Source organism: Streptopelia decaocto (assembly GCF_964273445.1).
Source record: "Streptopelia decaocto genome assembly, chromosome: 3".
Classification (NCBI taxonomy): Eukaryota; Metazoa; Chordata; class Aves; order Columbiformes; family Columbidae; genus Streptopelia; species Streptopelia decaocto.
Window position 1 is genome coordinate 120,526,626 of NC_138656.1, and position 14,021 is coordinate 120,540,646.

At 53.0% G+C, this 14,021-nt stretch overlaps 1 protein-coding gene across 1 annotated transcript in view; it reads right to left on the bottom strand.

The window, feature by feature from the left end:
• OTOF (otoferlin) overlaps positions 1 to 14,021 on the bottom strand; it is a gene marked incomplete at both ends in the record, with an annotated part of 114,500 nt that overhangs the window by 45,185 nt on the left and 55,294 nt on the right. The window contains 6 exons of the mRNA XM_082048208.1: positions 1,504 to 1,558; positions 1,856 to 1,982; positions 4,836 to 4,909; positions 10,712 to 10,741; positions 12,713 to 12,760; positions 13,871 to 13,891. Coding sequence (XP_081904334.1) covers positions 1,504 to 1,558; positions 1,856 to 1,982; positions 4,836 to 4,909; positions 10,712 to 10,741; positions 12,713 to 12,760; positions 13,871 to 13,891 — 355 coding nt within the window. The remainder of the gene's footprint in view (positions 1 to 1,503; positions 1,559 to 1,855; positions 1,983 to 4,835; positions 4,910 to 10,711; positions 10,742 to 12,712; positions 12,761 to 13,870; positions 13,892 to 14,021) is intronic.

Below are 14,021 nucleotides of genomic sequence, written 5' to 3' on the forward strand. Positions count from 1 at the left end.
CAGCACTGCCCTGGGCAGCCTGTTCCAATGCCCCACAGCCCTTTGCGGGGAGAAATTTTTGGTAAAGAGCATGGAAACACCCCAAAGAACTTCTGGACACATTCCTCTGCACTGAGACCTCTCCTCTGCGCCTCCTCAGCCCCTGGAGATGATTTGCTGGGCACCACCTTCGTTAACACTTTGTCCCTCCCGTCCCCTCTGCTGCCGCAGAGCCAGGCACTGTCTTGAGGTTTCCCAGGGATGGAAGATCAAGTACTTTCCACTGATTCTTCCCCACAGGGCTGTGGGGCATTGGAACAGGCTGCCCAGGGCAGTGCTGGAGTCACCATCCCTGGAGGGCTGGACAGACGGACATGAGGTTCTCAGGACATGCGGCAGTGCCAGGGGTGGGTTATGGTTGGACTCAATGGTCTTGAGGGTCTCTTCAACCAAAATGATTCTATGATTCTCAGATGTCCCCCAAGAGCCAATTGCCAAAGGAAAGCAAATGTATGGAGGTCAGCGAGGCACGTACGTCACTCGTAAACCAGCCTAGCGCTGCAAATCCTGTTATACTCCAGAAATCAGCCATTCCCCATCAACACTGGCCTTGGGATCCTCCTCTTTGCAGTGGCCAAATAACTGGACCTTGTGTTCCTTCTGCCCCTTGGTTGTCATTTGTTCTGCGTCTTCCCCCTCCTCATTATGTTCTTTATGCTCTCCCTCCTGAACCAAGCAGACTCCTTCCCTGTAATCCTCACAATTTGGTCTGTACTGGATACTGCAAATGTTCTGCAATAAATCTCTAACCAAAAAAAATCATTATTTGCATTGTTCTGAGATACCCCCAGGAACATTTTGCTGTGCTGAGAGATGAGGACATAAAGCTCAATCTCTGCTGAACCAGCACGACTTGTTGAAAATGAGAAAAGGACCCAATTTATGAAACGCTGGCACCGACTAGTAAGGGAGAAAGGAGCAGCACGGAGCGCCTGAGCCTTGGGAAACTACGTGTGCAGTTCTTCTGACTCAATCTGAAGGGGCAGGAATGAAGCATCGCTAACGTGGAAGATGACCCTGCTCATGGCAGAGGTTGGACTAGATGAGCTTTGAAGGTCCCTTCCAACCCAAACTGTTCTGTGGCTCAATGATTGTATGAGCAGCCACGTACCAGCCTGAGGAAAGCCAGTGAGCAACCTACTGCCAGCCAGCGCTCACCCGTCTTGAACGCTAAACAGCATCCTGACAGCTCTTGGGAGGCAAGAGAAATGCCTTGGAGGCAGCCTGGTTCAACCACAGGTCCATCTGTGCCTTCTGGGCTCCACACCATGGAGAGCAAAACCAGTTAATTCCTTCATCTTGAACTTGTTGCTCCATCATTTAAATGCCAGCTCTCGGGAAGTCGAGCTTTGTAAATACAGCGCCTTAAAACTCAGTGTGAACATGTTCCCTGCAAAACGGTCCCCCCACCCCTGGGTTGTGACCCCTGTGAGCTGAAGTTGGGGCCACCACGTTGTCACCTACCTGATAATCCATTGGCCTCCCAGCACTCGGCTCCATTTTGATGTCAGGCTTGGACCTTTGGGGGGGCAGAGGAAACCCCAGTCAAACCAGAGATCTGGGGCAGAACATTTGCAAGGTTACCCCTTGGAGCTCCTGCCCTCTTTGAGCCTGAGGAACATAAACCCTGAGGGCTGCAAAATACTGAACATCGGTGCTTTTTGCAGCACGTCAGGTATTTCCAAAAAGGCACCTCTGGCATGGGGCAATGTGATTTCCAACATACCCCATCTTGCGGGACACACGGTTGTGGGGTCAGGGTTAGGAGAAGGTGCCCTCACCTCCTGGCTCGCACAAGGTCACATCTGGAGCTCACCTCTTATTGGAGACATTGGTGGTGACAGCGGTGACCGAGGCCAAGGAGATGGTGTCTGGTTCCAGTCTGCCTCCCAGCCTCATGGCTTTTCGGTCCAGATCTTCTGCTTCCAAAACAGCAGGTTCGTCTGCACAAAGGAGACAAAAGAAATGTCTCTTATGGTTTCCACTCGGTGAATAATTAAAGGCGAAGAGAAAGGTAACCAATACATCCTCTCAGCCTCACCTGATAATACAAAGAACAATGGTCACCAGGTCAGGTCACAGGCAACCTGGTCTAAAAAGGGATTAAAAGAAGAGCTTTGCTTCATGGGACACATTATTCCTCAGGGCAGCGTGCCTGGATGCGGCTTCATGAAGGCAGAAACAAAATGGAAAATAACACCCCAGACGTCAAGGGGTGAAAGAGCTTTTGAGCAAGTGTTGCAGCTCTAACTACCAGAGGAGCAGCTGCAAAGACAACCAGCCACCTAGGCCTGAAAAAAACAAGACAAAGGGGTCATTTCCCATGATGAAAAATTGCTACAGGAAGGGTCGAGACCTCAGATCCCACCGGCACTGAGACACAGCTGAGCTGCCCTTCCATCTGTGTTTCTCCCAGAAGAAGTTGCTGAGATGCTGCCGTTCCCATGTGCACGTCACGCAAAGCAGCGATGGTTTGATTCTGTTGGGCCAAACATGCCAGTATAGCTGTTGGGTCACTGGTTTGCTCAGGTGGCACAGCAGGGTAGCACCAAATCCATTCATATGGCACAGATGTGGCTCCTGGGAAACATTCCTCGTCTCTTCACTAAGCTGGGGAAGCTCATAGTGTGCTCCAGGGGATTGATGTGCTCCAGGAGACCAGAAACCAGGTTTTTCACCTGGTTTTCGCCTGGTTTTCTGAGAACATGGGCTTCAGCTGAAGCGAGGGAGATCTAGGCTGGGTTTTAGGAAAAGCTTTCCATCAGGCTGGAGATACCCAGGGCTGCAGGCTGGGTGGGGAAAGGGTGTCATTGACTCAACTGGGAGTTTTGGGGATTGAGTCAGAGCCAAACCAGCCGGGAAGGACCCACTCGGCCCCTCCCAGCTGGGTTTTGGGGATTCAGTGTGTCTGTCCGACCTGGCGGGACCAGCAGCCCGCACGGCGGGGCAGACCATGGCACGAAAAGATGGTGGCTGGGCCAACAGGCAGAGGGTCAACACATTCACCACATCTCATCACCAGCTGCCAGAACAAGGGTAGGAATCATAGAAGGATTTTGATTGGGAAAGACCGTCAAGATCATGGAGTCTGTTACCCCACCCCCGTCCCTGAGAACCTCATGTCCGTCTGTCCAACCCTCCAGGGCTGGTGACTCCAGCACTGCCCTGGGCAGCCTGTTCCAATGCCCCACAGCCCTTTGGGGAAGAAATTGTTCCCCACATCCAACCTCAACCTCCCCTGGGCAACTTGAGGCCGTTTCCTCTGCTCCTGGCGCTTGTTCCTGGGGAGCAGAGCCCGACCCCCCTGGCTCCAAGCTCCTTTCAGGCAGGTCAGAGATCAGAAGGTCTCCCCTCAGCTCCTGTTCTCCAGCTGAACCCCCCAGGTCCCTCAGCCGCTCCATCACACTTGTGCTCCAGCCCCTCACCAGCTCCGGTCCCTTCTCTCCACACTCTCCAGCACCTCAAGGCCTTTCTTGGCATGAGGGGCCCAGAACTGCCCCAGGACTGGCGGTTTGGCCTCCCCAGGTCCCAGCACAGGGACGGTCAGTGTCAGTGTCTCTACCCACACCAGCGTCCCAAGCCAAATTCCCCTTTTCCCATCCTCAAACCTGGCTTAAAAACAGTGCAGATTCACCGCCTAAAGCAACGCTCTGTCCTCACCTGCAAACATCCATTCCCCCATTTCTTTGCCATTGAAACCCAATCCTTTGGTCCGAATGGAAACAACAGCAAATTTCCGATCGCTGACCCTTTTGTGCGTTTCCAGAACGGCGTCTGGTTTCAGCGCGGTGCCGGGCGCAGGGACACGCGGCCCCGCCGCAGCGAGTCCTTCCTCCCGCCGAGCTGCTGCACCGGGCGCCCCGCGAGGGCAAGCGCTAAGTCCCGCTTTGCATCGGCACATTTGCACATCTTCCCTCAAATAAGCCAGGAGCTGCCTGCGTGACTCCCTGCTTTTGCCACCGTTGCTCAAGGTGGGTGATATCTGGTCCAGCTTTTGGCTGGAGACTCTCCATCGGTTCCTATTTCCCATTCCCCTGTGGAGCCCCAGCTCCCAGTGCTCCCTGTCTAATCCCCGAGTCACAGCAGCAATAAGAGAAAGGGTGATGGGTTTAAACTAAAGGAGGGAGATTCAGGCCGGACATGATGCAGAAATTGTTTGTGCTGAGGGTGGTGAGAGCCTGGCCCAGGTTGGCCAGAGAGGTTTGGACCTGGGACGTGCTGGAGTTTCTCCAGTGCTGGAGAGCCCAGCCGAGGGGCGTGGGGTAGGCAGGAAACCTGCAAGTGGAGGAATCCCAGCCCTGATTCTTAAGCGCCAAACTGAGATCATCTGCTCTGGATTCTGTCCTGAACAGCTCAGCTAAATCAGGGGACCTGCAGCAGAATTCAGATCTGAGCCCCTTTCTGAAGCCGATAAGAAAGATGGGGACAGACTTTTGAGCAGGGTCTGTTGTGATAGGACAAGGGGTGATGGTTTTAAACTAAAGGAGGGAGATTCAGGCTGGATAGAATGAAATTGTTGGCCTGAGGGTGGTGAGAGCCTGGCCCAGGTTGGCCAGAGAGGTGGTGGCTGAACCATCCCTGGAGACATCCCAGGCCAGGCTGGACGGGGCTCTGAGCAGCCTGAGCTGGTGCAGATGTCCCTGCTCATGGCAGGGGGGGCTGGGGGAGATTTAACAGTCCCTTCAACCCAAACTATCCTGTGACTCTGTGTATCGTTCCTGTGCTTCCCTGCGATGTTCTGGGCAGCCACAAAGCAGCACCAGGGCAGGGAACAACGTCCCCCAGGAACATCATACCTTGTTTCCGATGGTCATCCTTTGACGGGCGCGTCTTGCCGAGCTTCATGGCTGAAAATACTCCTTTCCCAGCCCTGGAAGAAGAGAAGGAGAAAGAAACCCAACCATTAATCACTGTATTTTTAGTGTTGTTCTCTGGGACTTGGGGGTGGCATCAAGAGGAACCTTTTCACAGCTCAAAAGCGAGAGAGGAAATATCAGTGGAAAGACGAAGCAAAGATGCCCAGTGCAGGGGCAAGATCGCAGCCACGGGGAGCCCTGCGTCTCGGCTTTATTCTCAGGGAATGCCCCAACTTGGGATGAAATGCAGGGCTGGAGAATAACGTCAGCAGCCAACAAACTTCCCTCAGCCTGTACCTCTGCTGCGAACAGCCATCCCATCTCTCCCGACCCATTTGTGCAATTGCTCCCCAGCTACCTAAACCCATTAACTAAAAATGAAAGCATCCGACCGCTTCCCCCACCACCTTGCTGTGAAAAATCAATAAGCTCTTTGGCTAGAGCAGCAGCAAGCCTGTGCAGATCCTATGGTCTTTCTGCAGCCCGTTGCAGAAACATCTTTCCCCTTCCAGCACAGTAAAACAACATGATTTTTCCAGTTCCAGTGCAGTAAATACCAGTATCAGGTCAGCTTTAGCTCCCTGCCTGCAATCTAGGCTGGGATCAAATGTACTCAGGGCAGTTTGGGCTTGATCGGCTGATAAAATAAGTTTGCAAATGGCTTGCTGGTTGCTTTCTAAAAATACCCATCATTTCAAGGTAAGTTTAAGCAATTTAGATTCTAGCTCCAAATGCTGCAGAAATCAGCCCGTGCAACCACAAGAGCTTCAACAGTCTGGGCTCCTGAGTTACTTGGTGTTTGTCACATCCATAATATATAGAACTAAAGCATTCAGTAAATGACAGGATTTCTGCACTGCAAATGGGGTTGCTCTCCAATGCAGCTCCAGGAAATGGGCAGAGATTGTTAAAGTCAATAAGAACCCTGAAACCCTGTCGTTTGGAGGTTACGGCCACGCTGCCGGAGGTGGGAGGTTCTGTTACCCCAGGGAAAGCTGTGGAGCCTGCACATAATGTGGATTTTTAGCCCAAACCCGAGCTGAAAACCTCAGTAGCAAAAAACCTCCGTAGTATGTAAAGCTTCACAGTATCTAAGATTCCATAGCATCTGAAACTCCGTAGCATCTGTAAAACTGAAACCAGCGTGAAGCACAAGCCAGAGCGTGCAATAACGAGGGATAATTAAAGAGCAAACAGCTGGGGAGCAACGTGAAGGCAACGGGCTGTGACTGTGCCCAGAGCGGGAGCCTAAGGGGGGAATTTGGAATGGGAAAATTCCCATGACCTGCAAGTTTTGCTCTTTGCAGAAACACAACTGGGATGTGCTGCCCGTGAGCCAAGCGAAGGCGCCAGAACTTCGGATCCCTCAGCTCTGGGCACATCTGCCTGGGGCCAACGGATGAAGTTGCACCTTTTATCATCATCATCATCATCATCATCATCATTATATTATTATTATTATTATTATTATTATTATTATTATTATTATTATTATTATGCAAAGCCGATAAATGCCGGCATCACAGCCAGCCTGATGCTTGTGTTGTCTTGTAATAACTGGGAGTTTGCAGGCTGACAATGGAGCCGGAGCAAACGAGAAGAAAATTAAGGAGAATAGGAGGATAATGTGTTCACCAAGGGAGGGGGAATTCAATTGGGGCATGAAGCCAGCGTAAGGTATAGAAACTATTTATAGGTGAGGTTTAATTGGGACTAAGTGATGTCTGGGTCTCCAAGTAGCTGTGATTAATTCACGGGATCCTCAGTGAAAGGGCAGTTTCTCAATGGATAGGAGAAGGAAAGACAAGGGCCGTGTTTCCTGCTATGGGGAGAGTAACACTTTTAAGCTATTTGCAAACTCATTTTTTAATGAGTAAATGCTGTAATAACAGCTCAGGCTGTGAAACTCTGCTCCGAGCCCACTGTCCAGCTCTGAGTTTCCTTCTAGGAGCTGTGGGAAACCCAGCAGACACAGTCCCTCCGCAAAAAGAAACACAGTTCCATCACATTCCCTTCTTCCCAATGAATTTCTTAAAATTGGCGAAAAATAAATAACAATCCCAGCAGCCTCAGAGCCGGCAATTTACTGACACGTGGTTGGGGATAAAATCGCTGTATCTGTCCCAGGAATTACTGAGGTTCCTTGGGAAGTCAAACAAACAGAAGAGCAAGCGGTGCCGAGCCAGTGGGACTCTGCGGGGAACATACTGGCTGTGCTGGTCCTCAAGCAGGACCCAAAATAACAAGGGTCCTGTTATCATCCTGAGCATGCGTTGGGTCTGGGTTAGCACAGCAAGTGATGCCCCTAGCATAAAACAGCAAAGCTGGTTTGGGGCCATGTTGAACAAGACCGGGATTAAGCACTTGGTCCAAGCAACACGCACAGAGACCCATCCCAGCAGCAGTCCCACCCAGCTCCTTGCAGAGGGTGCGCATGGGAGCTGTGTCACCCCGTCCCTTCCCAGAGCTCAGCCTTGGTCAATGTGCTATGGGGACATCGGCTGCATGAGCCTCTTGCGTGTCCCCAAAGGCAGATTTACTGCAGAAGAGGCCCCAGCAATGGGAGGCAGCCTGACGGTCTCTGGCACATCCCTGAGACGAGCTGCAGTTTGAGAGCAGAGTCTCTCGGTGGCATAAAACCTCCGCTGTTGTCCCCATGCCACATGGCCCTGATGCTCTTCCCAGCCCCGGTTTCAACACCTGGTACCCCCTCCTTCCTTTAGTGCTGCCCTTACTGGTGTTACTGCAGAGGGAGGCAGATACCCAGGAAACAATGGAGTGTGGAGGTCACTGAGAAAAACAATAAATAAAAATAAAAATAAAAATAAAAATAAAAATAAAAATAAAAATAAAAATAAAAATAAAAATAAAAATAAAAATAAAAATAAAAAAAATAAAAATAAAAACGAAAGCAGATTTTGGCAGCATACTTGGTAAATGCTGAAAAGAAGGGAAGAAGCAAACGCAGGCTGAGGAACGAGCAGCTGCAGATGCTTCAGAGACAGATGCCCAGTGACCCACCCTCACCCCCCAGCCCCTTCCCAAGCCCCACAGTCACATTTTCCAAGCCAGGTGAGCACCAACACACCCCGTACAACCCCCCTCCCCATCCTTGGGGTGGTACCTTCACCCGCCGGCCATCCAGGACCCGGCTTCCCCAGGAGCAGATGCTGGAAGAGCTGAGCCGAGGCAGGAGAGCGGCCGGTGGCGGGTCTAGGATGGGGGGACCATCCCAGTGGGGACCGAGCAGGGACAGGGACCCTGGCCAAACCTCCTCTCCGAGCACAGTGGGGTCTTTGCAGCATTAAGCAAAGGTGGTGCCGACCCCTGCGCTGCTCCCGCCAGGCACCCCACGGCGCGGATGGGGAGACAGAGCCAGTGGAGAGCTGACACCGGCCCCCCATGAATTTTACATGAGGACCTGCGAACCTGAGATGCTGACACAGGCTGTGGCAGCACTGAGAGCCCCCCCTTTGCCAAAGCCTGGTTTCCTAAAGAACTGAGATGATGGTCAAGAGAGGTTCTCCTGCCTCTCTACTCTGCCCTGGGGAGACCACACCTGGAATCTTGTGTCCAGTTGTGGCCCCTCAGTTCCAGCAGGACAGGGAACTGCTGGAGAGAGTCCAGCGCAGCCACCAAGATGCTGCAGGGAGTGGAGCATCTCCCGTGGGAAGAAAGGCTGAGGGAGCTGGGGCTCTGGAGCTGGACAAGAGGAGACTGAGGGGTGACTCATTCCTGGGGATCAAGATGGAAAGGGGGAGTGTCAGGAGGATGGAGCCAGGCTCTTCTGGTGACAACCAGGGACAGGACAAGGGGCAATGGGTGCAAACTGGAACACAGGAGGTTCCACTGAAAGAGTAGAAGCAACTTGTTGGGGGTGAGGGTGGCAGAGCCTGGCCCAGGCTGCCCAGGGAGGTTGTGGAGTCTCCTTCTGTGCAGACATTCCAACCCCCTGGACACCTTCCTGTGGAACCTCATCTGGGTGTTCCTGCTCCATGGGGGGATTGCACTGGATGAGCTTTCCAGGGCCCTTCAACCCCTGACACTCTGGGATTCTGTGATCTGCTCCCCTCCAAAACGCTGCAAGGTGCTGGCCCACCACAAACCAGTTTGGCAGCAGGGGGCTGAAGATGTCACCTGTGTTCCCAAAATAGGGACAGGCCACCAAGCAAGCTCAAACCTGTCTTAGACAACAGAGCATCCACCCAGCCTCCCATAGTGCTCCCCACTTGGACTTTCTGGTGTCTAAGGTGGGATTAAGCAGATTAATTATCTGCAGTTGATGGGGAAGCACATCTCTGCTTAGTTCACTGCTCCCAGAAGGACTTGGCTTTGTCCTTTAGGGTTCCCCCATGTGGTTCTCCAGGAGAGGAGCATGGACAGACAGACAGGTTTGAGACCTGGCTGGGAGGTGGAAGCAGTCTCTCTCCTGGCCAGCTCCTAGTTAAAGATACGGTTGCAGGTTATTGGTTAATTATTCATGGCTAAAGAGAACATTTTAATCATTGCTGTTTACTGGGGAGCAGGGAACAGGTTTCCACGGCTCATTTCTTCACAGGAATTATTCCCATCAGGTGGGTGCTGCCTCTGTCACCCCTGTGCTGATGAGACTTCCAGTTCTGCCACCCGTACTGGGGACAGACCCCACGGGTCACCCTGCACACAAACCCACAGACCAGTCTGGCTCTTCCCCTTCCCACACAGCCAAACTGGGGAGGGAACCAGCAAGGACCAGGCTGCTGGGTGCAGGGACATCTCTCCCCATCTTGATGCTGCTCTCTCCTCACTGATGGCTTGAAGACATTTAGAATCATAAAATCACAGAATAGTTGGGGTTGGTGGGACCTTCCCAGCTCCCCCAGCCCCCCTGCCATGAGCAGGGACATCTGCACCAGCTCAGGTTGCTCAGAGCCCCGTCCAGCCTGGCCTGGGATGTCTCCAGGGATGGTTCAGCCACCACCTCTCTGGCCAACCTGGGCCAGGCTCTCACCACCCTCAGCACAAACAATTTCTGCAGCATGTCCGGCCTGAATCTCCCTCCTTTAGTTTAAAACCATCACCCCTTGTCCTGTCACAACAGGCCCTGCTCAAAAAAATCTGTCCCCATTTTTCTCCTTTCCCCACTTCATCATTTCCTCCTCGCTTTACACCATTAATTAGGAGGGTCTATCAGTCAGATACCGCCATAAACTGGTCCTTCGGCTGCAATGCAATAAATACGAGCCAGAAAAGACCTCACGGATTGGGAATTGTCCCCTGGGCAGCGGGGCATTAGGTTGTGCTCGCAGGAGACTCAAGCTTAACTTTGAGCAGCTTTGTTAAGCCAGAGGATGCTGCTGTTGGGAGCGAGCTCAGACACAGCCTGGGCTGGTACCAATGCAAGCAGCTGGGGATAAAAGGAAGGCAGGAGCTGAAGAAACTGGTCTACATGGATGATGTGGCAGCAGGAGCTGTAAAGCTGGTGCTAAGTCCCATTTGCTCGGCCCCGAGCTGAGATTTGCACCCAGAGCTGCTCCTGCCCTGCAACCCATCCTGCCAGGGGCCAGGCTTCTCTCAGGACCTCACTGCTCCTTTCCGGTTGTACCAGGGACTGGCCCAAGCCCCTCTTTAACATTTGGCTTTTGCTGTAGATAAATATTCTCTGCAGGCTCTGAGGTCTCAGGCCACACATCCAAGAGAGCCAAGCTCCTCCAGGACTGATAGGCTCAGCTTTAGAGAAAGGGAGGGCACACCAGGTACCGGATCAGATGCAACACGATCACAGAAAGCTGGAAATAAGGAAGAGGAAGGAGAAGCAGCAAGGAGAGCAAACCTACTTGTGCTCCTTCGTCTTCTCTTTGCCTTTGCTGGAGCCGGTGGCCACGCGTCAAGGGAACAAAAGGCAAAGAAGCTTCAGTGCACAGCGAGTGTTTCAAATCAGACCATCAAACCCAAAGCTGCTCTTCCCTTTGCAGTTCCCTGCTCCTCAGCAGAGCTCCGAGTGCCCCATCCCCAGGCTGTGCTCACGGCATCTCTGCTCAGCGGGGCTGCTCCCGAACAGCCCTGTCCTGCCCACAGCTGTGATTTGGGTGGGTAACATCTCTGTGGAACCCTCTGGAGGTGATGGGCGACCCCTGGGTGCAGGTCTGGGGCCAGGAAAGCAGCTGCACAGGCACACGAGTGAGTGGGTACGGGCACAGATCAGAGATGCTCCTGGTGCAGGAGACAAGGCTTCTTTTTAACAGAGGTGAGCAGTCTTGTCCTCCCACAAAGATGTATTCACATCTTCTCTCCCAAAAGGGCTCAGCTGGAGATGTGTTGTGGCTGGGGCTCCTCCTGCCCTGACACCACCCAGGAGGCACCAGCTCCTCACCTCCTTGTTTTGCTTTGCAGACTTCTGCTCTGTCTCTGGCATTTCAAACCCATTTTCCTTCTCTCATGGCTCCTAAATCTCTCCACTTGGCTCATGCCTCCCTGTTTTCCTCCCCAGTCACTCCTTTTTTTTTTTTTCATGGCTAATCTCCCCCATTGTGCATCAGCAAACTGGGGAGGAGAAAGCAATTAACCACCTCTAGAAAGTAATTAGGAGGTGTGTTTTTTTAATTGTGCCTTGTTACTCCACCCCATGGCCGTGCCTGTGCTGGGGACATGAGGCTGCAGAGCGTGGACCCCGGTGGGAAAACCACCCAGAAAATAAAAAGTGTAATGTCTTGCTGGATGTTTTTTTTGGGAGTTGAAGCCCAGAAAAGCAGCTCCAGCAGAAGACAGAGGCAGGAGCCAGCTCGGGCAGGAGTCTGGGAAGAGCTGGTTTCAGCCCAGCACGGGCAGCGATCAGCTCAGATCAGCTGGAAAACAGCCAGAGAAACCCATCAGAAGCTGCTTTGAAAGCAGCAGCCCTGCTCCCTCCCTGCGCCCACACTTGCTCTGAAAGCAAACCAGCAGGAATGATCCCCTTGCCAGCTGAGCTTGGCAGGGGAGAACAAACACCCAGGCTCAGCTGGTTCATCTGCATTGTAAAAGTTGCCCTAGTGCCCCTGCCCAGCGCAGGGAGAGGATTTAAATCACTCCCCGCTGTCTCCTGCAGCTGGTGGACGTGGTCAGAGCTCCTGCAAAGCTGCAGCTCATCACCTTGCAATGTGGCTGGTTCACCGCTCCGGACACACAAGCCCTTTGCATCCCTGGAGGGTTGAGCAGCTGCATCTCCCCGACTGTCTCGCTGGCGCAAGACCCTTCCCTGCCACAGCTGGGAAATTCTCCCGTCCACACCAAACTGTGCCAAAGCAAACTGCTCTGAGGATGCTGGAGTGTCTGGTTCCCCCCATGCCAGGATGGGGAGCAGCATCCCCAGGGGGTGGGACGGGGTAGTGCCTGAGCCTGCATCCCCCTGCTCATCTGCCCAGGGTCCATGGGGCTGGGGGAGGGATGCAGGGATGTATCTGCAGCTGCCCCCTTGCTCTCAGCATCCCCCTCCTCCTGCTACTCCGCTCTCCTGCGTGCAGCAACACACGATGCTGCTGGTCCTGGGCACTGGGGTCTAACACCAGATGACTCTTTCTCCCTCCCCTCCTTTATCCCTGGCCCCTTCCACTCCAACCCTCCCTGCAAAAGGTGCCTCTGTGACTGCAAACAGCTGCGGGCTGGGCTCTGGGTGCCCGAAAAGGGCACAGATTCCCCACACCCCCAGAGAATTCTCGTTTTGTGCCTTCAAGCAACATGGGTTTAGACACCCTGCCTGGCACAGAGGAGTGTGTGGTCCTGCAGCAGCGTCAGGGGGATGCAGCAAAGCAGGGATGGAGGCTGGGGCTGGGAAGTGAGCCCAGGGATGGGGGCCAGGGTACCTGAACGGTAGCGCCAGGTGTCTTTTCTCTTTCCCCTTGGCCTTAGCTCTGTAATCACAAAGAGCAATTCGTTCAGACAGGATTCATGCGGCTGCGGTGACAAAGACCATTTTTGCCCACCTTCTCTCCCCCGAGCCCCCATCACCAACATGCATCAAGCAGCCACCCAAACCCAACTCGCAAACGTGCCCGAGAGAGATCTTGCTGCAACACGACTTGCTAACCCACCAGCACCCAGGGAACCGGGCACAGAGACAGCGGCAGTACTGGTGGTGCTGGGATGAGCAGGGAGAAGAGAGGGTGCGTGAACAAGATAGAACAGACAGGAAAAGAGAATTGCTTTGGGATGGATGGATGGATGGATGGATGGATGGATGGATGGATGGATGGATAAATGGTAGGGCATTAGGCTGGCTGGCGTTAGGGATGGGCGGATGGACAGAGAGTATCACAGCTGGATGGATGGATGGATGGATGGATGGATGGATGGATGGATGGATGGATGGAAGGAAGGAAGGAAGGAATAGCACTGGGATGAACAGACAGTGAGATAGATCTGTACTGCAATGCATGGATGGGTGGATGGTGAGAATGGCAGTGATGGATGGATGGATGGAAACGCAGTGAGATGCATAAAATTGTATTGAGATGGACTGATGGACAGACAGACAGATTAGTGGATGGTGAGAACAGCATTGGGATGAATGGATGGGTGGGTGGATAGTGAGAATGGGAGTGATAGATAGATAGATGGATAGAAATGCAATGAGATGGGTGGATGCACAGGATTGTATTGAGATGGACTGATGGACAGACAGATTGGTGGATGGTGACAACTGCACTGGGATGAATGGGTGGATGGGTGGGTAGCTAAGCAGGCAAACAAATATTATCCTCAAAACTCCTTTGGTAGACCTCTGAGTAGAAGGAAATGTGTCTTTGCTGAGCACAGGGGAGAACAGACTGAATTCAAAGAAGCCCTGCTCTTTGGGGACAAGGGGAACAAAGGAAAGCTCTACCCCCAACAAGAAGAGGACAGGAAGCTGTTAGGACCTTCTCCTGGGTCCAAATGCCATGCAGGGCTTGGTACCCAATGCCACACGCATGCACACACCATGCCCAAAGGGCTGAGCCAAGCGGGGACACCATGCCCAGTACCTGAGATCTTCAGGATCTTCGCTGTTTGGAAGAGACATGGCCAGGAGGATGAATGTGAGGAAGAAACAAACCCACCCAGACGTACCCCCCAAAATGGCACATGGGGACCAGCCAGGATGGGGAAGGGGCTCACGGCTGCCACCACCCCCTG